Source organism: Barbus barbus (genome assembly GCF_936440315.1).
Source record: "Barbus barbus genome assembly, chromosome: 23".
Taxonomy (NCBI): Eukaryota; Metazoa; Chordata; class Actinopteri; order Cypriniformes; family Cyprinidae; genus Barbus; species Barbus barbus.
In genome coordinates, this window is record NC_136751.1 from 6,196,416 (window position 1) to 6,221,705 (window position 25,290).

The following is a 25,290-nucleotide window of genomic DNA, read 5'->3' on the forward strand; positions in this document are numbered from 1 at the left end:
ATGGAAGATAGCTTCATTGATTAGCTTTGAATTAAAACTTAGCATTTCATGTATGCAAAATACTCTTATTTAACTGAAAGTTTTAGCTTTTTTTAAAAAAACCTTGACGGTACAGCGTGTTTGGAAATGATGTAGAATAAATATATTAACTGATCAAGCAATATTTACCTTGATTTTTCTTCATATGTTGGTGAAAATTGAAATTCCCTCCATGTCCAACATGTGCTCTGACGTCACTGAACATTTCCATAGAAACCACCTAAACAATCTTTCACACAAACTTTTTAAAGGGACATTACTGTGTTGTGGTGGAAATGACACCAATGCTCTGCGACAGCTATATTTTGTATAAAAAGTAATATTGATAGGTGTCTCACATTAAATACTATAATGTATTTTGATTATTTTACTAGTGCTTAATTCAGGTACATTAATAGTTACCAGATATATCATATTTTTAAACTGTATTTTCATTGTTGAAGCTTAAAAGTTTGGGTGTGCGACAAGGAGAAAACAGTGATTTTGATAAGGCGGTTGAAAAGTATGAAAAAATCATAATAGAAAGGTAGTAAAAAGTTTTTAAGGTGGTTTTATCGTTAGTTTGACAAAGAAAGAGGAATTTGTCCAAAAGTATATGTATTTTTAAAAATATGACCAAAGAACATAAAAGTGCCCATAGTCTAAGAATCACCCATATATATATATATATATATATATATATATATATATATATATATATATATATATATATATATATATATATATATATATATATATATATATATATATGGGTGTGTATGTATGTATGTATGTATATATATATATATATATATATATATATATATATATATATATATATATATATATATAAAACAATCTAAGAAGGGACGTAACTATATATATATTGTTATGTCCCTTCTTAGATTGTTAAATGTCTAGGGATTAAGAAGGGGAACATTAGACCGGATCGGAGCACTGCCGGCATTATACACTGGGTGTGACTGAGAGTAACTACAACCGGAGACTAAGTCAAGCGAAACTTGTTTTATTGTTGAAGACTGTGACACTTACACTGAACAAAATTATAAACGCAACACTTTTGTTTTTCCCCCTATTTTTCATGAGCTGAACTCAAAGATCTAAGACTTTTTCTATGTACACAAAAGGCCTATTTCTCTCAAATATTGTTCACAAATCTGTCTAAATCTGTGTTAGTGAGCACTTCTCCTTTGCCGAGATATGCCACACCTGTGAGGTGGATGGATTATCAAGATGCTGATTAGACAGCATGATTATTTCACAGGTGTGCCTTAGGCTGGCCACAATAAAAGGCCACTCTAAAATGTGCAGTTTTATCACATAGCACAATGCCACAAATGTCGCAAATTTTGAGGGAGCGTGCAGTTGGCATGCTGACTGCAGGAATGTCGACCAGAGCTCTTGCCCGTGAATTGAATATTCATTTCTCTACCATAAGCCGTCTCCAAAGGTGTTTCAGAGAATTTGGCAGTACATCCAACCGGCCTCACAACCGCAGACCACGTGTAACCACACCAGCCCAGGACCTCCACATCCAGCATCTTCACCTCCAAGATCGTGAGAGACCAGCCACCCGGACAGCTGCTGCAACAATCGGTTTGCATAACCAAAGAATTTCTGCACAAACTCTCAGGGAAGCTTATCTGCATGCTCGTCGTCCTCATCGGGGTCTCGACCTCACTGCAGTTCGTCGTCGTAACTGACTTGAGTGGGCAAATGATCACATTCGATGGCGTCTGGCACTTTGGAGAGGTGTTCTCTTCACGGATGAATCCCGGTTTTCACTGTACAGGGCAGATGGCAGACAGCGTGTATGGCATCGTGTGAGTGAGCGATTTGCTGATGTCAACGTTGTGGATCGAGTGGCCCATGGTGGCAGTGGGGTTATGGTATGGGCAGGCGTATGTTATGGACAATGAACACAGGTGCATTTTATTGATGGCATTTTGAATGCACAGAGATACCGTGACCAGATACTGAGGCCCATTGTTGTGCCATTCATCCACGACCATCATCTCGTGTTGCAGCATGATAATGCACGGCCACATGTTGCAAGGACCTGTACACAATTCCTGGAAGCTGAAAACATTGGGATGTTCTTGCATTGCCAGCATACTCACCGGACATGTCACCCATTGAGCATGTTTGGGATGCTCTGGATCGGCGTATACGACAGAGTGTTCCAGTTCCTGCCAATATCCAGCAACTTCGCACAGCCATTGACGAGGAGTGGACAACCTGATCAACTCTATGCGAAGGAGATGTGTTGTACTGGGTGAGGAAAATGGTGGTCACACCAGATACGGACTGGTTTTCAAAGTTACTCAAACAACAACTCAATGTCACATAGAGACATAACATTATATGTATATGTATGTGTATATATATATATATATATATATATATATATATATATATATATATATATATATATATATATATATATATAATATAATATATATGTGTATATATATATATAATATTAGACCTGCACGGTTTCTGGATAGATTGAGAATCATGATTTTTTTTTGGCTCAAATGGAGATCACGCTTCTCCCACGATTCTGAACTAAACAAAATAATGTGTGACAAAATATTAATTGCTGTAGTCTATTTAAAATAGTTTAATTAATTTGAATGAATTATTAAACATTTTAATATATAATATATGTATTTAAAATCTAATGTTTAATACACCAAATTTTAATATTAAATTAATGAAAAAAAGTATTTTTTCAAAAAGTGTATAAAAGGCATAAAGTTGATCATACTGATTTCAAAGTGAAGGATTCATTAGTTTAAATATACATTGAACCAAAAACTATCATAACATCTTAGTTAATAATTCAGTATATTTTATTTTTGACAAAACATCCCATGTTTCGGTAGTGACTGCATTTTCAGTAGTGACAGTAATGCTTTGGTAGCAACCACATCACATTACATAATTTTAACTTGCATACTGAAACACTACGTAAACATACTCAAATACATAACTGTACTACAGTTTTTTTTATTTCACCCAAATATGAAGATTATATCCCTTTTGTCAATTTTATGGAATAACACCAAAAAAAAACAAAGATGTCACTACTGAAACGCCACCAAATAGTGACTGATTCGGTAGTGACAATTTTAGATACTTTTGAGCGTAGGTCAAAGATGCTAATCAGCACATGGTTAGGTAGCACAGTTCTGAACAGTTGTACACATATAAAAACTAAATGTTATGGAATAACTCCCCAAAAAGTGTGCTTAATTGCAGTAAAAAAAGGTGTTCGGTAGTGACGTTCCTTAAAGTTACACACAGATTTCTTGGTATTTTGAGGACATTACCTCAAAATGTTGGGGCCTATCTACTCACCATGTAGTTATGAGAGAGAGGGGGACACAGGAATATTTCCTGATCAAACATTTAGGGGTGTGGTTAAAATCAGTCATGGCCAATGGACTAAAACATACACTGTTTCAGTAGTGACATGAAAAATTCGGGACACTTTTTTTCCATGATCAAAGTTCCATAATTTACAAAGAAAATTTAAAAGTAATTTTTACTTTTTAAAATAATCAAAACGATACTTTTAAAAACAACAATGGAAAAAAAAATACAATACAATATCATTTTCATAAGTTGAAATTTAGGGGTTAGGGTTTGTGACAGCCACCTCCCAATTGAAATTACACAATACATTGATAATATATATTAATATATATTAAGTTTACTAATATTTTAAATGTTATTGTGGGTTTCAATAGATAATAGAAGGATCTTAATAAACATCTAATATTTGAATACTTAGATGCTTTTTAAATGTGTTGTTGGTTGTGGGACAGCAGTTTGCACCAATTCTGTAAAATAGCCTGTGTGTGTGTGTGTGTTAGTTTACACACAGACACACACACACACACACACACACACACACACACACACACACACGCACTGTATTAGTATTGTATATTAGTTTACTTAATTACTTTAACAATGCAAGGAGTATAAAAAAGCATAAACAATAATAATAATAACAAAATAAGGATTGCATAGGCAAAATATAGGGAGAAAAGGTTCAAATATTTGTTATGACGAGAACTTTACATAAGAGTTCATTGTGCAGCCAGACTTAAGGAAATACAAAAAGTGCTGCCACTTAGTTCGAAATGTATAATATGAGTTGGGCTCAAAAGAACATATACCCTCCATTCATATAATATGAAGCATATCATTCAGAGTTTCAAGACAATAAAGAATGAGTACCAGAATACCACAAAATCGCCAGCCCATGATCAAGCTTATTTGTTATATATTTTTTTAATAAAATATAGTTTTTTTTTTTATTATTATTTAAATAAAATACAAACTTTATTTAAAAATTCACAACTTTTAAAAAATACCAATATCATATCAGCCATCAGCTATTCTTTGCCTTCTAGTTAATGTCGTTTTTGGTATCGACCATTGAAACGCCATATCAGTTGACCAGTAGAAAAAAGTTCTCCTCCATCTATGTCTTCATGGAAAGTTTTCAAAGTATTTCAAGATATTTCTGTTGTGTTCTCATAGTGTCCCAACCCTAAAAGGGTAAGATTACACTCACTGAAGAAAAATGTAATTGTCTTGTGGAATCAATCTGGTCATCGATGAAAGTGAGCTTTCAGAGTGACTTGACCGGACCCCTTGTGTGCTGTGGGACCAGTATCTTGATGTAGCTGAGCTGCAATCTACTTTGAAGCTCCAAGCAGTCTGCGTCGCATCAGCAGTCTGTCTGGGAGTACAGACAGGGTCACCTGACCTCCTATCGATTTCATTCCATGACTTCCTGCTGTGACATTCACAATCTACACCAGTTATCCTGAAATCAATCTCACAGAAAGATTGATGTAGCTATAGAAATATTAATTGTCCTAAAAGTACAAGACTGTTTCACTTCAACCATGATGGGCAGATGACTGTTGCCGCTCATACTTTCTGTCCTTTTCTCTCTTTGTTGCTCTTCGGGGCTCTGACTTTCCCATTGTCTCAACAGATTGTCATGATGTCAATTTGTAGAATGACGTTGTAGGAAACTGTATAATGTGAGTCTAAAATTGTCATGTGGTGTAACCATCCGTTACTAAAATATTTTTAAAATGAATCAAACATTTTGAATCATTATTTGCAAGAATGTTTTAAAATATTTTTTCTAGATATTTCCAAATAAAAATGCCATATAACCCTCAAGCAAAAATTAATACCATATTTTCTTGAATCATTATTTTAAAGAATGGTTTTAAATGTATTTTTTATAATGAAAAAAGTTACATTTTTACATTTACAAATATAATTTATATATAATAAATATAAATGTAATGTGTAGAATTAATAGAATATTATAGATGAAATGTTTTATGTGGTAAAAATTTATACCACATTTTCCTCACTTCTTGAATAATTATTTTCAATGTTTTACATGTATTTTTAAATGTAAAACATTAATTTACAAATATCAAATATTATTGGTATATTAAATATTTAGTATACAGATTTTCGTTATTTTCAATATATATAAAAAAATTGTCATCAGACTTGTCAAATTAGATGATATTTTATGTTTTATATCAAAATGATTCTTAATACAAAAATGAAAAATCTGCTCATTGTAGAAATTATGTATTCAAGTGTTTTAATAGACAAAAAACATGGTTATGATGTAAATAAAGCCTAGTTATTAATAAAAAACATTAATTAATTTAAAAAAAAAGAAGGTACCGTCTTGTGCTTCCTGTTTCAATAGAAAATATTGCAAATAAAAATACTTCTCAAGTGATTTCATGAGGTTTTGAAGCACAGTCGTGTGCGACCGGTCTTGATTTATGGATAGTGCATTAGGGGTTTTTAAATGAGAGGGCGATTCCTTGTCTGCCTCTCTCATCAGTCCTTCTCAAATGTATGTACGTCAGATCTCTTCAGTCCTGAGCCAAAAGCCCATTTCACAGAATGACTCATCACTTCTGTCATTCTCTCTATTAACCTGTGAATGATACATACGCTCTAACCCCTTTTAGCCGCTACATCCTGCCTTAAGTACCTCATATAGTTCAACAGAGACATTTATCCACAGCTTCTGCTCTTATCTTCCACATCAAATCTCTCTCACTCTCTCCCTCTCGTTTTCTGTTCTCATCTTTTTATCTTTTCGCAGTTTCTCATTCTTGCAATAACTGTATCTGATAAATAATACACAATTTGTTTCTCTGAGTACAACTCTAATTTATTTGTTTGTTTGTTTTTTTTTATTTATATCATTTTAACATTTAACTTTTTTTCTAAATTCCACATGAAGGCATTAATAAATGTCCCCAAAGGAAGGTTTTTATCTGATTTGAAAATATTTGAATAAATGAATGAATGGATAAATAAATACAAACTAATACATACAACACTATCTATCTATCTATCTATCTATCTATCTATCTATCTATCTATCTATCTATCTGTCTATCTGTCTGTCTATCTGTCTGTCTATCTATCTATCTATCTATCTATCTATCTATCTATCTGTCTATCTGTCTGTCTATCTGTCTGTCTATCTGTCTGTCTATCTATCTATCTATCTATCTATCTATCTGTCTGTCTGTCTGTCTGTCTGTCTGTCTGTCTGTCTGTCTGTCTGTCTGTCTGTCTGTCTGTCTGTCTGTCTGTCTCTTTTTGTTTTTTGTTCAATTTGAATTTTCATAAAAAAAAATTAAAAACATAACAAAAAATGCAAATGTAGGATCTAATTGGGGTCAGTTTTGTCACCAAAACTATTGGTAAGTACATAAACATGAACACATAAACAGTGAGTATGGATAGGAAATATATGAAATATTAATTGACAGTTTTTGTAACAAAAAAAATTAAATTAATCAAAAATCAATCAATTATTTTTCAATCAATCAATCTTTTTCTTTTTTTTAATTTTCATTTTCGCTTAAAAAAAATTTTTTTGTCACCAAAACTATTGGTAAATACATACACATGAACACACGCGCGCACACACACACACACACAGAGAGAGAGAGAGTAGGGATGGGAAATTTATGAAATAATTGACCATTTTTGTAACCAAAAATAAATAATAATAAAATAAATCCATCAATCAACCAGTTAATCAATCAATCAATCATAACTGTGAATATTGCCATGTTTAAGGAACTTTTTAATTGGCTTTTTTTTTATTTTTAAAGTTCCCTAAAGACTGTGTCATTAAACGGGTTTCACAATCATTCCTTGTTTTTAAAGTTGGTGTGTTTGGTTCATTTCTGTGAATCAGTTCACGTTGTCCATTTCATTGACTACATTTGTTTACATTGTTGTGCTAAAGCATGCGTGGCATTTTCTATGTATTACAATCTTAAGATATAATATATAGGTAAATAATGCTGTTTCATCTATTTTTACATTGTAAAAATTCTAAAGTATTTATTTATTTGGTTGGTTGTTTGTTTGTTTATTGCATATTACATTTAATAGGTCCTCTTTACTTAATCATCAAAAGAAATGCTTGAAAAATAACATTGTCTCAGCCCTAACAGTGAGCGTTTTGTATGCGTGTCTGGCATCAGTGGTGTTTTTGGAGTCTTCTGGGACATGGCAGTCTTGCATTCAGCTGTCCATTGTTGCTAAAAGCCAAGGAGCGTAAATGGACACAAAGAGAGTGGACAGGCTATCTGGACTGATGGTTTGATAATTGTGTTTATAGAGTTGGCAAGCTGAACTTGACCAAGTGTCCAAGCTCAAACAGAGGTAAAGTCCATCCAGGCAGAGACAGCAGCTGTCCCTCATCCACAGCCTGTTTAAATGAAGTGAGGAAGCCATCAGTGGCTCACAGACACCTTTCTGAGCAATCACAAGCTGCCATTGTGTTACAGCAAGAGAAAGAGGATAGTGCCAATGCTGGATGATGGTGGGTTTTATATTGAAAAATCTGAAGTTTCTTAGTGAAGCACTAAACGCAATGGTCTTGTTATTCAAACTCAAGAACACTTCATTTAAAAATGTAATTTTGTCATTTATATGCTATGAAGGGGTCAAGGTATTGACTGGCCGTCATGGTACAGATACATGACAAATAAAGCACCATAAAAGGATTTCATAAGTTGAGCACTATATTCCAGAGTTTTATTTTTGTGTGAATTATAACTTTAACATTCAGAGTTATGGGAATGATAGATGGAAGACTTCATTATAGTCTATTTCTAAACATCCATCGGTTATTCTTTTTCTTACTTACATATACATATATATATATATATATAGAGAGAGAGAGGGAGAGAGAGAGAGTTCAGTAGCATGTACATACACTATATTGCCAAAAGTATTGGGTCACCCCCTTCTAATGAACATGTTTGACTATTTTAGTAATTTCTATGAGTACAAATCTTAATGTTAAAGCATATAATGATATTCTAGGGAATTGTGTGCTTCTAATTTTATAGCAACAGTTTGGACAGGACCCTTTTCTATTCTAACATGACAGTGCCTCGGTGTATAAGGCACGGTTCAAAAAGACATGATTGATTCAGTCAGTGTGGAAGAACTTGACTGGTCTGCAGAAAGCCAAATCCTGATCCCAGCTGTACACCTCTGGTGTGACTTTAAATGCAGACCTTGAGCCAAAAACTCAATGGTGATTGGCTATTTTTTTTTACCAACAGAGGCACGAGAGCTCAGCTCTCCCCTGGCCTCCTCCTCCCCTTCTCTATCACTTAGCGGTTGTAATACATCAGCAGATTCAGCACATTTGCGATAGAAAAGTGGCGCTTTCCAACTTCATATGTTATGTTATTACAGCTGTGAAATTACAAACAAAAAATACACATTCTGAGACATGAACTGAAATGAATTGTGAATTTTATTAACATTAAATAGTCCTCCTCCCATTTTCATCTCAAAATTTTGGGGAAGCTGTGCCTCCCCCGACGAGCTGCCACTGCTTGCTGGTAGAAGCCGTAACTACACTATCTGACAGCAAAACACATCTTTCTCCTCTGACAGCCAATTATTGATAGGCTTATATTCTGACATTTAAATCATAAGTATTTCATTATATTGCAGCAGATGTTTTACAAGTTCCCTTTTTTGGAGGCTCTTGGACTTACTGCATGATATAGCCCAGGGATCCTCAAATCTGGACCATTCCTGCAGAGTTTAGCTCTAACCCTAATCAAACACACCTGAACATGCTAATCGGAGTCTTCAAGATCATTAGAAAATCACAGGTAGGTGAGTTTGATAAGGGTTGGAGCTAAACTCTGCGACAGATTGGACCTCCAGGGTAAGATCTGAGGAACCCTGATATAGCCTATATTGAAATAAAATTAATATTGCTGTGTGGGTTAGTGTGATTGTCAAATCACACAGACTCCTATTTATTTAAATATGTTTTATCAGATTCAAGTGTGGCATTTACACATGTAATTCATGAGACAGTGTTTCAGTGTCTGAGAATGGCTTGGTTCATTTACTGTGAATCGAGCCGTTCTGAGACACTGATAATATGCTGTATGTGTGGACATGAACACAGACCCAAGCTTCATTCTAAAACCAGCAGTGCTTTTTTTGCCAGCAGCCCATCAAAATAAAAGTTTGATGTTTTACCATTTGAAAATGAAAACAATAAAACATACATATTAGTATTGCTGTCTGTCTGTCTGTCTGTCTGTCTGTCTGTCTGTCTGTCTGTCTGTCTGTCTGTCTGTCTTCCTTCCTTCCTTCCTTCCTTCCTTCCTTCCTTCCTTCCTTCCTTCCTTCCTTCCTTCCTTCCTTCCTTCCTTCCTTCCTTCCTTCCTTCCTTCCTTCCTTCCTTCCTTCCGCTCCACACTGTTTATTCACATGGTGTTTTCAGACGATTTCTTGGATGACAACAAATGTAAAAGTATGTAGCCTGAACTATACTGAATTTTCATTTTACATTAAACTTTAGCACCTGAAGTCTATCAGCAGCACCTAAAAGCCTTTAAGTGCTCTGTCTGTTGTGGATAAATTATTGAACATAGATATTTCATACCTTTTATGTGACCAAAAGTGGAGGAAGGTCATTCTTAACTGTTCCATATTGATTTAAAAAAAAAAAAAAAAATGGGGTCCATTGTTCATTCTGCATTTTTATTAAATGCTGAATCATTTATATAAGTAGCTGTGGCAATAAATCAATGCTAACAGCATTTACTTAACAGCATTTCTATTGACCCGCATGAATCAAGTTATTATTATAAGTCTGAACTTTAACCAGCAAATGCAAATGGATTAATAACTCTATTTTTCTTCTCCAGCTCAGTCCTTCAAAGAGTTTTCCCAGTTGCTGAACACCATGGAAGAGGAGAGAAGGCGACTGGTAAGTACTTTTTTTGGTTCTGATACCATAGCAATACAACATTGTTTTCCCCGCCATCATTGGTTTCTTGGGTATTAGGTACCAATGAAATTCCATGTTCATGCATTGTCTTGGCATCAAACCTATGACCAAGCACCAGGATTTGCATTGTTTTGAACGTATTCCTACTAATACCATTATTTTGTTTCTATTAAACATGCCTTATCCAGGAAATGTACTACCACGGTATTGTTGTAAGTACTTTGGATGGCCATGATACATGAATTTGGTAATCGTGCAGTACCAACATCCACAAAAAAAATAATAATAATACTAAGTTAAATAAAATAAGAAGTATTTGTATGCAAAAGCCACTTGATATTTTGTTAGTATTCAAACCAAACAAAATTCCATAATTGTAACTTAAGTTGTATACCATACCATACCATGATCATCTTATTATTAGGTGCTCCACCATGGTACCACAGTGCTTTTTTAAGGGACTATCCTTAACAAAAAAGCGCTGTTGTGGTACTCTGCTACTATCCAGAGGTTCGAAGAAAGTATTGTTGTTGTTGTTTCTGTTATCAAATTAACACCCCATAAAATCCTCATGATTAGCTGAGCTGATAATGAGGAAGCAAGTAAACAAACAAAGCCTGCTTTTTTAACTCTGATTGGTAAAACAGCAAGTCTGAGCAAGAATGAATCTCTCAGATAAATAATGTTTAATCACCCTGTTGGGGTTTATTTTGTGGTAATGACCAGTTAACGGTGCGTTATCTTGCTTTTACACGGCTACTTTACCAAATAAAAAATGATATTTTGTAAGAAAAAACAGACCAGTACAGGAAATCAAACAGTCAATTATACAGTCATTATATAAGAGGGATTAAACCGAATGAAGTGGCCCAAGAGCTGTGTAATTTTATTCAGCGTATTAAAGTAGACAAGTACACTGTAAAATAATTTTTTGAATATTATTGTATCATGTTTTTCAAGAAAACACTATTTGAGTTTTTCTGCTTCAAATTTTCACCTTTAGTTTAGTGTGCTACTCGCCATTTTTTTGTAATTATTTGTGAAATTTACTAGAAATTTCTGAGTGCAATTTGTTTCTGCAACAATTTTTCAGCGTAGATCATGGCAAGGATCATGGTAAAACCAGCCACAAACCATAACCACGTTGCACGCTAGACTTGGCCGTACATTGTGTCTGGTTTCTGCGGGTGTGTGTGTGTGTTTCAGAGCAGATGTGTCAGTGACATCCAGAAGAGATGGTATGGTTAACATGTTTGACGTGTGTGGTCACTCGTCACGACTTGCAATGACATCCGGCGGATATCACGTACAGTTCCAGTAATATGTTGTACAGTTCTGGGAATATGAACCCTTCCACTGTAGTTTGACACCAAAGGTTCAGTAGTTTGCATGAAGTCATTGGTGCGGGCAGCCCTTGGGCCTTATTTTCCGTTATTGTCCTTCCTGTTAAATTAAACGTTAAAATAGCAAACACTTCCAGCAAGATGCAGCCTCATTTAGACAAATGTCCTTAAAACGTAACCACAAAGACGTGAGAATAATACAAAATGCTTAATAGCTCACTTAAATGGTGCTTTAATGATGTGTGTGATTATCACACAGTTACCAGCTGCTCATTTAAACCTTTAAACTACCTAACTAAATGGTAAGACTAATACATCAGGGATGCATGCAGTCTTTAGCAACATTCAGTTTCAGACAAATACAAATTCAGGCCGAGCTGTGCTGTAGCTCCACCTTTCATTCTATATCTTTCTACTTTGTGGCGTCGCTAGGGATTCTGGACCCATTGTGCAGATTTGCTATGGAGTCTCAGTCGGCCCCCCAAAGGACATTGTTGGACACTGACTCCCTGCTTCCTACCGAGACCAGATAGACAGCAACATTACCTTTTGAAGATAGATGTGGTCACATTAGCAAATTTTTGTGGGCAAAAAGGTCCATCAATTCATGTGACCAACTTGAACTCGATGCAAAATCTGCGTGGGTGAACCTTTGCCCTCATGCGAAATTCCCAGTTGTGTGGATTTCTTTTGAAATGAGAAATGAGAAACAAATGTTGTTCCATCTCTCATTCTTAATTTTCCTACCAAGACCACATAAGGTAGTGCACTCAGCATGTTCCAAAAAATAGACAGCAAAATCATGCTACCTTTTTAAGAAACCTCATTACATTCATGAGATTTTGGTGGAATTTAGCAGCCAAGAAGTACATCACCTACTGTCAATAGTATAGCGATCTAGGAAGAACAGCTCACACAGAAATCACTTTCAAACCAGGCAGCTTTCTGTGGATCATACTCAGTACAGTGTATCGACATAACCAGCTTGAACCCGTGGTGAAATCTTTTGTCCTCATGTGAAATGTCCAATCACATGAATTCCATTTGAAATGACGAGATTTTGCTAAAACTGAAACGTAAGTTGCAAGTGTAACTTCTCTTTTCTTCCCTATTGCGACATGAGCGTAAACTGCGTTTTCAACAAAAAAAAGTTGATATTGTGAACTGATTGGATCATTGAAATGTTATTTGCTAATTGGTACGATTTCATGCAAGTAGTTTCTGGAGGGGAAGTCATATTGCCCCGCTCGGTGCACACGTCACCAGAGAAGAGAGGTCGTTGTGAGGGGGAAGGAAAGGCAATCCCAGAATGCATCAGGATGAAAAATGTCCTTAGAGATTATAATTGTACTCTCTTTCAGTGCCAATGTAAACTCTGATAATAGCTCAATCTAATTTAAAATGGACTATTTAGAGCTAACTAGAATGTGTTGTTAGCTTAGCGACTTGCTAACATCAAGCTTTGAAATGAAGTTGATTCATACACTGCATAAGAAATCATATCTTTTTGCTTTTAAACAGTGTTATAATCTGTCACTTAAGAGGTTAGATAACAGTTAGAATGTTGCCTTGGTAGACAGCATGAAAGCTCATATATTTTGAAACAGAGTTTATGTAGGCCTTTGTGTGTTTGTAATTGATCCCAACTGGGAGCATTAATGTTTGGTTCCTGTGAAATGTTTGGAGTCAGAAGATAAAGGAAGTTTGATAAAAATGTCTAATGGTTTGTTTTCGTGACCTATGTTGTTGTTTTTCCAGAAGTGTATCTCTGTCTCGAATGCCACTCTGAGGTTCATTTATATACTGCGACCCCTGCTCTCTGATCTCCATATATAAGGAGAAAAGCAAAGTCTGTTTCATTTCAGACAGTGAGTAATAGGGTGAATATTATAAAAAAAGGGACCTTTAAAATATACATTTTATTACTTTACTCCTAAATGCATAATTTATGGATTTATGGCTGGAATAAACTCATTTGTGTGGTCTCACACAGTCAGACACATTAGTTTTATTGAGAACAAAACACTTTTGATGAAAGCAGCCTCAGTGGATTTGATTTCATTTTCCTCTCGTTCATCTTAAACATCTAATCTCTTTTTAGCAGTCTTCATGCATAGTTTGCTGCAAAGACATTCTTTGCAAAGAAGAAACTCAGAAGATTTAGTCTGGGAGGAAGCCCACAGGACAGAAAATATCACAAATGAGATATCTTTATTATCTTTATCCTAGACAGCAATGAGGTTAAACGAATATCAAATGGGGAGGTTTAAAGGTACAGTCACACAAAAGCATGTGAAATGTTTTCGGAACCTGCATATATATATATATATATATAAGTTTTGAAGTTTGTGTTCTTAATATTGAATATACAGATATATATGTATATGTTAGGCAAAAAAGTATTTAGTCAGCCACCAATTGTGCAAGTTCTCCCACTTAAAAAGATGAGAGAGGCCTGTAATTTTCATCATAGGTACACTTCAACTATGAACTAGTCTTTCAAAGAGGGGAAGCTCATTTTCGGCCTACATCATAAAAATTGTCCATTTATTTATACGTAAATTCTGCCATCGTGTGCAGTTTGCTAGCTGGCTAGTTCACCGCCTGGCCTACTGTATGAATGAATGAATGAACAAACAATCTAAAAAAAACATTAAACTCGACGGAGGAAATGTGGGAATTAGGTTAAACTGAAACAAGGAATGTGGTGTATAATTGTGTGAAATGTATAATGAAAATTGGCCAGCAATTTTGCCAAGCAAATATCAAGAAATAGGTTGCAGCAGTTTGTCTTTTGACTACACTTGCAAAATCCACTATGGGACTGAGCTCGAATCAGTGTTGCCAACTTCTTTCGATGGAAAGTAGCTAAAGCCAGTTTGAAAAGTCGCTAAATGTCGCCAGATGCCGTCATGCGCTAATTAGCATATTAATTACGTCATCGCGTCATATTGCCTTTTACATTTGTTTGTCTCTCTGTGCTCATACTGTATTTTAATGCAGCCAAATTCTCAATAAAACTGTTCTCCTTTATATATTTTACTGTTTATGTTGTCAGTCAACGGGATAAATATGAAATAGCGACTGAAACGCAGCCCTTTAAGAATACATAACCAGCTCTCCCTCCCAAGAAGTTAGTCTGCACAAAAATCCTAATTTATAATCGAGCCGTCGTCTGATGAAATCAAATAATACACACAAGATAAGACAAGACAATTCCTGTGCTGTGATTTCGGCTATATTTGCATGTAAAATTAGAGAAGCAACATAATATCTATTTGAACTGAACACGCTGCTCCTCTCAGCCGCTCACTGAACAGAGAAAGAGGTGCGTGCGCGCTGACCTCGCGCCGTTGCGGCAGTACCAGCGATCACAGAGACTCGCTAAGGTTTGTTAAAGAAGTCGCTAGATTTGTCGCTAGTCACTTTTGGGGAAAAAGGTCGCTAGGGTGGTCTGAAAAGTCACTAGGGTGGTCTGAAAAGTCGCTAAATTGGCAACACTGGCTCGAATGGCTTCAGCATCAACGACTTCTTATAGGACACAATCGCTGTCAATCAAAAGGAGATGCAGTCTTTCGACAAACCCTCCAATCATCACGCAGAAGCCCAGAGTCCAGCCCCGCCCACTCCTCCATTCACCCCCAGAGACGCTGAGCGTCCGGGGGCGGGACATAATCGCAGCATTTATCCAATGACCGTCTAGTTTTGAAGCACTGAAAAAAACTGTTCAAAGCAGCCCCATTGAAGTCAATGGACGCTGGGCTTCAACAGGAAAATACACTGCTACGGGACTATATGAGAAGGAAATCGAGTTACCTGCTATATGTAGCTGATTCTGAACGAACTCGTCTTCGAGATTAACGTGTTCTAACGCATTTTTAATCAATAAAATGTTAACACAATAGTACATGTTTGACCATTAATTTTTTGACATTATAGGGGAAGCTGAGCTTCCCTTGCAGTCTTAAAGAAATCGCCACTGGTCGAAGGACACCAGAAACAAAATTGTAGACCTGCACCAGGCTGGGAAGACTGAATCTGCAATAGGCAAACAGCTTGGTGTGAAGAAATCAACTGTGGGAGCAATTATTAGAAAATGGAAGACATACAAGACCACTGATAATCTCCCTCGATCTGGGGCTCCACGCAAGTTCTCACCCCGTGGGGTCAAAATGATCACAAGAACGATGAACAAAAATCCCAGAACCACACGGGGGGACCTAGTGAATGACCTGCAGAGAGCTGGGACCAAAGTAACAAAGGCTACCATCAGTAACACACTATGCCGCCAGGGACTCAAATCCTGCAGTGCCAGACGTGTCCCCCTGCTTAAGCCAGTACATGTCCGGGCCCGTCTGAAGTTTGCCAGAGAGCATTTGGATGATCCAGAAGAGCATTGGGAGAATGTCATATGGTCGGATGAAACCAAAATATAACTTTTTGGTAAAAACTCAACTCGTCGTGTTTGGAGGAGAAAGAATGCTGAGATGCATCCAAAGAACACCATACCTACTGTGAAGCATGGGGGTGGAAACATCATGCTTTGGGGCTGTTTTTCTGCAAAGGGCCCAGGACGACTGATCCGTGTAAAGGAAAGAATGAATGGGGCCATGTATCGTGAGATTTTGAGTGAAAACCTCCTTCCATCAGCAAGGGCATTGAAGATGAAACGTGGCTGGGTCTTTCAGCATAACAATGATCCCAAACTCCCCGCCCGGCAACGAAGGAGTGGCTTTGTAAGAAGCATTTCAAGGTCCTGGAGTGGCCTAGCCAGTCTCCAGATCTCAACCCCATAGAAAATCTTTGGAGGGAGTTGAAAGTCCGTGTTTCCCAGCGACAGCCCCAAAACATCACTGCTCTAGAGGAGATCTGCATGGAGGAATGGGCCAAAATACCAGCAACAGTGTGTGAAAACCTTGTGAAGACTTACAGAAAACGTTTGACCTCTGTCATTGCCAACAAAGGGTATATAACAAAGTATTGAGATGAACTTTTGTTATTGACCAAATACTTATTTTCCACCATAATTTGCAAATAAATAAATCGGCCAAAACATTTGTGAGTTGCTGCCTAGGTTGAGCATTGCAAATCTTTTGAGGTTACATTTCATTTAGGATGATGTTGAAGGCAGCTGTACGTAGGTGGTAGACAGCAAGGCTAGGTTTTGAAACAGAGCCATTATCTTTGTTTACGTTGTGCGGCTCGCTGCTCCTGTCCATTCTTTGTTTTCGACGATTGACTTTGCTCACCGCTTAATCAGACATCCCGTAATCCAGGGCCAGCCGTGGTTAATGAGAAACCACGTGGAATGTAGCTAGAAGTCAGTGAAACTTTCCACTTTACTCAGTTTATTCACATTGCTTTTCATGTTGTCTGCAGCTTAGTGTTTCATCACCTTGGTCTGCAAGACAGCCTTTTTAATAGGACGGAATGGCTGCTGTGCGCTTTTTTAGGGGATACTTTTGTGATTAAAGCACAACCTGGAAGAAAAGGACATTTCAAGTGCTTTCATTACTCAATCTAGCAGCACCTTGTGTCTTAAATTTTTGAACAGAGGAATATGAGTTAGGGAGGAAGGAGATTTTCCAAATATTTTCCATGGTAGAGTTGCTAGTGCACTCTTGATCTCCTGAGCCCAATCAGTCATGGAACATAGAGCACTCTGCTGTCAGACTGAATCCTAGGCAGCCGTATATACATACAAACGTCAGTTCTCTTCAGTCGAGTGGGACTGAAGCCAGGCCCTTGTGATGCAGTAATGCTGTCAATAATGCTGACCTATTGACATGTGCCAATGAGAGAAGAATTGTGATTATCTGTCCATGTCTTCATTAGTATTTCCGTCTTGTGGAGATCAGAATGCTAAATGCTGTTTCAGATTTTAAGCTGTCAGTCTTCAATTCAACAAATCACATCTGTACCTATGACACATATGGTCTGCACCTATGACATGCACAAATACATGAAGACAGCTCTCTAAACACATAATAATAACTGCCAGAAGTATAATCATCATTTACATTGAACCGGAGTCCAGAAAATCCCTGAGGGCCCAAATTCAAGATACATATGAAGTAGCTACCAATGCGATGAGATACCTATTATGATGCAGTGTGAGTCAATTTCGATTCAACACAATGCGATTCAATGCAATATGCATCGTTAACTTCTATGCAGATGCACCGATGCAAATCGGTGAATCTTACCATATCTAACATACAAATCTCTAAATAGAATCTTGACTGTCCAAAATATAATAATCATTTACATTTAAGTAGGGGCCTCATGCTATATCTAGAGACAAGCACCCTTACCAACCACCCAGGGATGCATTTCCCAAAAGCAACTATAGTCGCAAGTTCCATCATTACCAATAGAGTTCAATAGAACTAACGACCATAGTTAGCTAACGATGCTTTTGGGAAACGCACCCCAGAACAGCATAGCAGCCATCTAGCTAAATTTAATCAGCCACCCAGTGGCCGGATACATAAACTGCTTAGACTAGTCAAGACTGGTTGTATCTTTTTAAATTCAGTTAGAAAAAGGTAGATTGGTCGAATTTGAATCTGAAAAGTAAGACTGATTACCTCCTGACCAACTACTAGTTGGACAAACTAGTTCTTAAGACACCGTCTTAACATCGTGGCTATGTTTATGCAACTGGCCCCTGAACCCCTTAGAAACCACCTGTCAGTGCCATATCAACCACCTAGCAACATCTAAATAACCACATAGACCAAACTAGCAATGCCTTAACAACCACCCAAGGGTGGTTTTCCCAAAAGCAACTATGGTCACAAGTTCCTTCATTAGAAATAAGAGTTTGACAGAACTTGCGACCATATCTAATGATGCTTTTGGGAAACTTCCTTGAAACCTTACAACGTCTTAGCAGCCAGCCAGAGCACTGAAGAAAAAACATAACACTACCTTAATAACCAATTAGCGACATCTTTACAACCTCCTAGAACATTCTAGCAAAAGCATAGCACCACATTAGGGAGCCACATTAGAACTCCTTTGAAATCATCTAGCGACATCTTACCAGCCACTCAGAATATTCTATAGCACGAATCTACGGAGAGGTTCATTTCATCATTCAGTCCATCGAGGTCAAACACAAGTAAAAAACATGAGTACCCTGGAGTGCCGTAACTAACAAAAAGGAACTTTGCAGTGGATATATCATGGGTCTTTAGTAACCATCCAGAATAGCCTAGCAACAACCCAGAACACCCTGGAAACCACGTAGCAATGCCCTTGCAACTGTCCAGCTAGAAAACTCTATCAAACAAAAAAGCATGCACTCACATCCCACCAAAACATCATAACAACCCCATATCAACCTTCTAAACCATTTAGAACACTTTGGTAATTGCATAGTAACACCCTGGCAACCACTGGCACTGTTGCAGCACTGTAACACCACTCCCAAATTCTTTTTTGACGTGATATGAATGAAATCTAGAATGAATGGATGGTTGAGGGAATTCACAAATAAACTCAAAGCAAACCCAGCATTCCAGATAAAATTTACTCAGCGGCGTTGCAAGCATGTGCTTTCACAAACTAGAATTTGAAACAAAATCCTCGGCCCCCCACGTCCCCTAGTCACATCTGGAGTCAATCAACAACCCAAAATAGAAAAGACACCAAGCGATAAGAGGCTGCTTTCGCTCACTGCCTCATAGATACATGTGTATCAAATTAGTGCCACTTCCTTTTTTAGTGGTTTATTAACAGAAATATATATTTTGGTGCCAGTACTAATTCAAGGAAATTTTGGAACGGTTTGTACGGTGAAGTTGAGTTATTGGCGCTGGACCGGCATGAAGGTTTTATTACCATCATGATGGTTTGCTTGGCTCAAAGCCACAGAAGAAATTGGTATCCGTGTGAGTGTGTGTGTGTGTCAGCCACCCAAGTGCACAGACTTATCAAATTCCACCGTTTTAAAGAGAAGTCTGGTTTAATTCCCCCGGTGTAAGACAGCAAGCCTTCTCAGCAGAAAGAGAGATGGAAAGCTTGTGTGTGTGAAAGAGAGAGAAAGCATTTTGTGCTCTGCATGGTTGGAGATTGTTCAAGGCCGCTGAGTTCTGATGGCATTCAGAGGCCAGGGGCCTGATGTTGTGGTGCTTTTTTAAAGGTGATCATATCCTTTAGGGAAATCCTCTTGAAGCTGTTCCAGAACAAATCTGTCCTCAGAGCCGATAATGTTGTGAAAGCAGTGAAATTCGGTTCCCTTTTTGTCAGTCTAGCCAGGTGTGGTTATCTTCAGCCCGCACCCTGTTTAGTAATTTCCTCACTTGCTTGACACTGTTCCTTTTGTGTTTTAGATGGCTCAAAGCACACTTTTACATCCCGTCTTGCATTAAAGCTATTAAGAAGACAGGCCCTCAGCTGTGTTCATTCATGTAATCTTGAGTTTATGCTTACATTCTGCCCTAAACCACTCAGCTTATTACACTCTCACATTAAGCTTCAATTTGACGTGATTTGCATTCAAAGGCACTCTTTTTGTGAGCTTAGGTTTGACATGCAGCTATATAGAAGTTCATCTGAGTTTCAGTGAGTGCAATCAAGTGCTAAAGCTGGAGTAAATCTGATGCAAAGGTGCCATATTTCATCTCAGGATCAAAAGAAAAATAAAATCTATCTATCTATCTATCTATCTATCTATCTATCTATCTATCTATCTATCTATCTATCTATCTATCTATCTATCTATCTATCTATCTATCTATCTATCTATCTATCTATCTATCTATCTATCTATATCATCAATCAGCATGTTATTTTCATCAGAAGTGCATTAAAGGGTTAGTTCGACCCAGGGCCTAAAATTAACACTTGCCAAGCGCCAAATGCGAGTAAAAATCGACATTGGCATGTAACATCACATAGCAATGCCCTTGCAACTGTCCAGCTAGAAAACTCTGTCAAACAAAAAAGCATGCACTCACATCCCACCAAAACATTATAACAACCCCATATCAACCTTCTAAACCGTTTAGAACACTTTGATAATTGCATAGTAACACCCTGGCAACCACTGGCACTGTTGCAGCATTGTAACACCACTCCCAAATTCTTTTTTGACGTGATATGAATGAAATCTAGAATGAATGGATGGTTGAGAGAATTCACAAATAAACCCAGTATTCCAAATAACTTTTCCTCAGCGTCGTTGCGAGCATGTGCTTTCACAAACTAGAAATTGAAACAAAATCCTCGGCCCCCCAACCCCCCACGTCCCCTAGTCACATCTGGAATCAATCAACAACCCAAAATAGAAAAGACACCAAGCGATAAGAAGCTGCTATGTGGTGGTATAATTGGCATCGACATGTAACAGTGTCAGTCGCCAGTTGGCAGGTACAACTTTTAAGAAATATAACAATGCAATCTAGTGAAAACAACAGCCAGTTTTTAAAGAGATCCACTGTTTCTGTGTAAGGTCTGTTTTGGGTTTGGTTTCATGTTCTCACGTCTTTTATTTTGAAGTTTAGTCACAGTTCCTGTTTGTTTCTTCTTCTTTGTTGTTTAATGGCAGTCGGCATCCAGCGTTAAGGCGCATTACCGCCACCTACTATACTGGAGTGTGGGCCAACTACCTCCCAGATAATACACACACACACAAAAATATTTCTCTTTCTGCCTGTTTGTTTCATGCTTCCCTTGCCCTCATATATTCATGCAATTGGTTCTCTTGTTCATTGTGTCATGTTCTCATTGGTTGTCTTAGACATGTGTCTTGTTTCCCATTGGTTTATTCATGTAATGTGACTCTCATTGTCTGTTATAAGTAGCCATCTTGTTGTCATTGTTCCCTGTCGTGTACGGATGTTGTAACCTGCTGTCGGTGAGTCTAGTTTGTCCATGCCAAATCAAGTCTGGTCAAGTCAAGTCTCGGATTATGTTTGTTGGAATTCATCTTTGTAAATAAACTGCACTTGTGTTCATCACTACGCTCGCCTCCATTGGAATGAATCGTTACATTCTGACATAAGCGAATAAAATAATATTTTCCAAAGACAAGATCATCGTGATTAGCTGTTCTGTCATAAGCGACAAGAGCGAATCAAATAATAGGATACTAACGGACTGATAAGGTCAGAGCAGTGTGATGGCCAGCTTGTCCCTAGACATGGTTCTAATAACTTTTAGCTGAGACGATTTTGCTGCTTCATTTTGGAAGATTAAATTTTCCCTTCTTTATCCTTCATAACCCGAGAATGTGGCAGTTACGAACGGTGCTTTGAAGTATAGTTTGAATGGCTGCACGTTCAGCTGTACGCACACCAGTAGCATTTTAGTGGACGAAAACACACAAAATTATGTGAAAATGTGCAGTTTTGGCGAGTTACCTCGTAAACGTAGTTTTAAATTAGTTCTAAAGTCTTAAATGACAGTAAAGAGTTCGGAGAAAATCAAATATGTGTTGGATCCGCGTCATGTGCATCAGGTTTTAAAGAGACAGCGCTGATTTAAAGTGAAACCTGCTGAAGTCTGTCATTGATGTAAATCAAAGAACAAAAGAAAAGGAGAAATCATTGGACTTTTCTAGTCGCTGATTAACTTTTATAGCTTGAATAAAGAGTATTCTGTATAGTTTATGCATATACAATTTATAGTTTGTGTTTTAAAATCACCTAAATTAAGTTGTTATATACACTAAACAAAATTATAAACTCAACACTTTTGTTTTTGCCCCCATTTTTCATGAGCTGAACTCAAAGATCTAAGACTTTTTCTATGTACACAAAAGGCCTATTTTTCTCAAATATTGTTCACAAATCTGTCTAAATCTGTGTTAGTGAGCACTTCTCCTTTGCCGAGATAATCCATCCACCTCACAGGTGTGGTATATCAAGATGCTGATTAGACAGCATGATTATTGTACAGGTGTGCCTTAGGCTGGCCACATTAAAAGGCCACTCTAAAATGTGCAGTTTTACTGTACTGGGGGGGTCCGTGACCACCATTTTCCTCACGCAGTGCAACACATCTCAGGTTGATCAGGTTGTCCACTCCTCTTCAATGGCTGTGCGAAGTTGCTGGATATTGGCAGGAACTGGAACACGCTGTCGTATACGCCGATCCAGAGCATCTCAAACATGCTCAATTGGTGACATGTCCGGTGAGTGTGCTGGCCATGCAGGAACTGGGATGTTTTCAGCTTCCAGGAATTGTGTGCAGATCCTTGCAACATGTGGCCGTGCATTATCATGCTGCAACACGAGATGATGGTCGTGGATGAATGGAACATCAATGGGCCTCAGGATCTCGTCACGGTATCTCTGTGCATTCAAAATGCCATCAATAAAATGCACCTGTGTTCGTTGTCCATAACAGACGCCTGTCCATACCATAACCCCACCGCCACCATGGGCCAATCAATCCACAACGTTGACATAAGCAAACCGTTCACCCACACGACGCCATACACGCTGTCTGCCATCTGCCCTGTACAGTGAAAACCGGGATTCATCCGTGAAGAGAACACCTCTCCAAAGTGCCAGAGGCCATCGAATGTGAGCATTTGCCCACTCCAAGTCGGTTACGACGACGAACTGCAGTCAGGTCGAGACCCCGATGAGGACGACGAGCATGCAGATGAGCTTCCCTGTGACAGTTTCTGACAGTTTGTGCAGACATTCTTTAGTTATGCAAACCGATTGTTGTGGGAGGCTGGTCTCAGACGATCTTGGAGGTGAAGATGCTGGATGTGGAGGTCCTGGGCTGGTGTGGTTACACGTGGTCTGCGGTTGTGAGGCCAGTTGGATGTACTGCCAAATTCTGTGAAACGCCCCTTGGAGACAGCTTATGGTAGAGAAATGAATATTCAATTCACGGACAATGGCTCAGGTGGACATTCCTGCAGTCAGCATGCCAATTGCACGCTCCCTCAAAACATCTGTGGCATTGTGCTGTGTGATAAAACTGCATATTTTAGAGTGGCCTTTTATTGTGGCCAGCCTAAGGCACACCTGTGCAATAATCATGCTGTCTAATCAGCATCTTGATATGCCACACCTGTGAGGTGGATGGATTATCTTGGCAAAGGAGAAGTGCTCACTAACACAAATTTAGGCAGATTTGTGAACAATATTTGAGAGAAATAGGCCTTTTCTGTACATAGAAAAAGTCTTAGATCTTTGAGTTCAGCTCAGGAAAAATGGGGGCAAAAACAAAAGTGTTGCGTTTATAATTTCAATTTTATTTGAAATTGCGTTTATTTGAAAATGCGTTTATAATTTCAGTTTTATTTGAAATTGCGTTTAAATTACTTTCAATTGTACTGTAATGTTGAATGGTTATAATTAATAGGGAAAATCGAGGGAAAATGCATTCAGTAGAGACACCAGTAGCAGGACAAATTAAAAACATTGTAAATTTAGTCATTGTAGTAGTAATAATCTATCTACAATCTCAATTAGGAGTGGCAATGTTCCATTTGAGTTTGTCAATGGTCTAGTTTGAGTTAAAAATCTTTGTTTGTGTTCTACTGAAGAAACAAAGCCACATACAATCCACCAGCTGTTGATCAAGAAACAGCTCTTATTATTATCAATGTTGAAAACAGTTTTTGCTGCTAACATTTGTAATATTATTGTACTTCTATTTAACTCTAATATTCAAAATCTATTTTTTAAAGAAATTAATACTTTTATTCAGCAAAGATGCAGTAAATTGATCAGTTGTGATAGTAAAGATTTTTAGAATGTTACAAAAGATTCATATTTCAAATAAATGCTGTTCTTTTGGACTTTCTAGTCATCAAATAATAAAAATAGTTTGGTTAAAATATAAACAATAGAAATCAGTTACTTAAAATTCTTTTAATAGCTCACAGTCTTACTGTTTTTACTGTATGTTTGATCAAATAAATGCAGCTTTGGTTAGCATAAAAAAAATCTTAAAGATTCTAAAATTTTGAACAGTAGTGTATGTGTATATGAATTGTTATACTGTATTTAAAGGCACCAAACACTACCGTATATAGATTATTTTATATTAATGTATCTATTTATTTATTTAAATATTCTTAATTACATGAAATGCAGAGTGAGAAATTTAATGAGTATATGTTAAGTATCTAGCTCTTGCTTGTTTGTGGTTAGAAAAAATGTCTCTCCTAATTTACAGTTTAAATCATATTTAATTTTTTTAATTTTAGAGCAGTAATGAGAATTTGGAATGGAAAATATGCTTAATTGTCATGGGAAGAAAATTGAAAAAAAATATAAGATCGACCACCAAAATTCCAGTAAAGTGCTAATTCGAAGTTCATGCAAACCATGACCTGGTTTAGGCTAGATGTGGTGAGTTGTCCAATCTCCTAGTGCTTTTGTTTATCCTCGCTGTGATTGTGTTGTGTAGTGTGGGTACGCAGTGCGCTGAGGCCAGTCTTATGGAATGTCACATCGAGCGTGACGACAGGGAGGGAAGAGAGACAGAAAAGAAGTGATTGTTTCCAAGGTTTACAGAGTTTGTTAATGGGACTCAAGAGGGCATTTATGGTGAGACACA

The 25,290-nt window shown here is 37.3% G+C and overlaps 1 protein-coding gene across 5 annotated transcripts in view; it reads left to right on the plus strand.

The window, feature by feature from the left end:
• Positions 1-25,290, plus strand: part of LOC306842958 (rho GTPase-activating protein 42-like) — a 111,663-nt gene that overhangs the window by 31,302 nt on the left and 55,071 nt on the right. For 4 of the 5 annotated variants that reach the window (XM_079374186.1, XM_079374187.1, XM_079374188.1 and 1 more), the window contains exon 3: positions 10,329-10,390. In XM_079374186.1, coding sequence (XP_079230312.1) covers positions 10,329-10,390 — 62 coding nt within the window. Of the gene's footprint in view, positions 1-7,901; positions 7,961-10,328; positions 10,391-25,290 lie in introns of those variants that run through there. The other variant, XM_079374190.1, reaches the window with a different exon arrangement.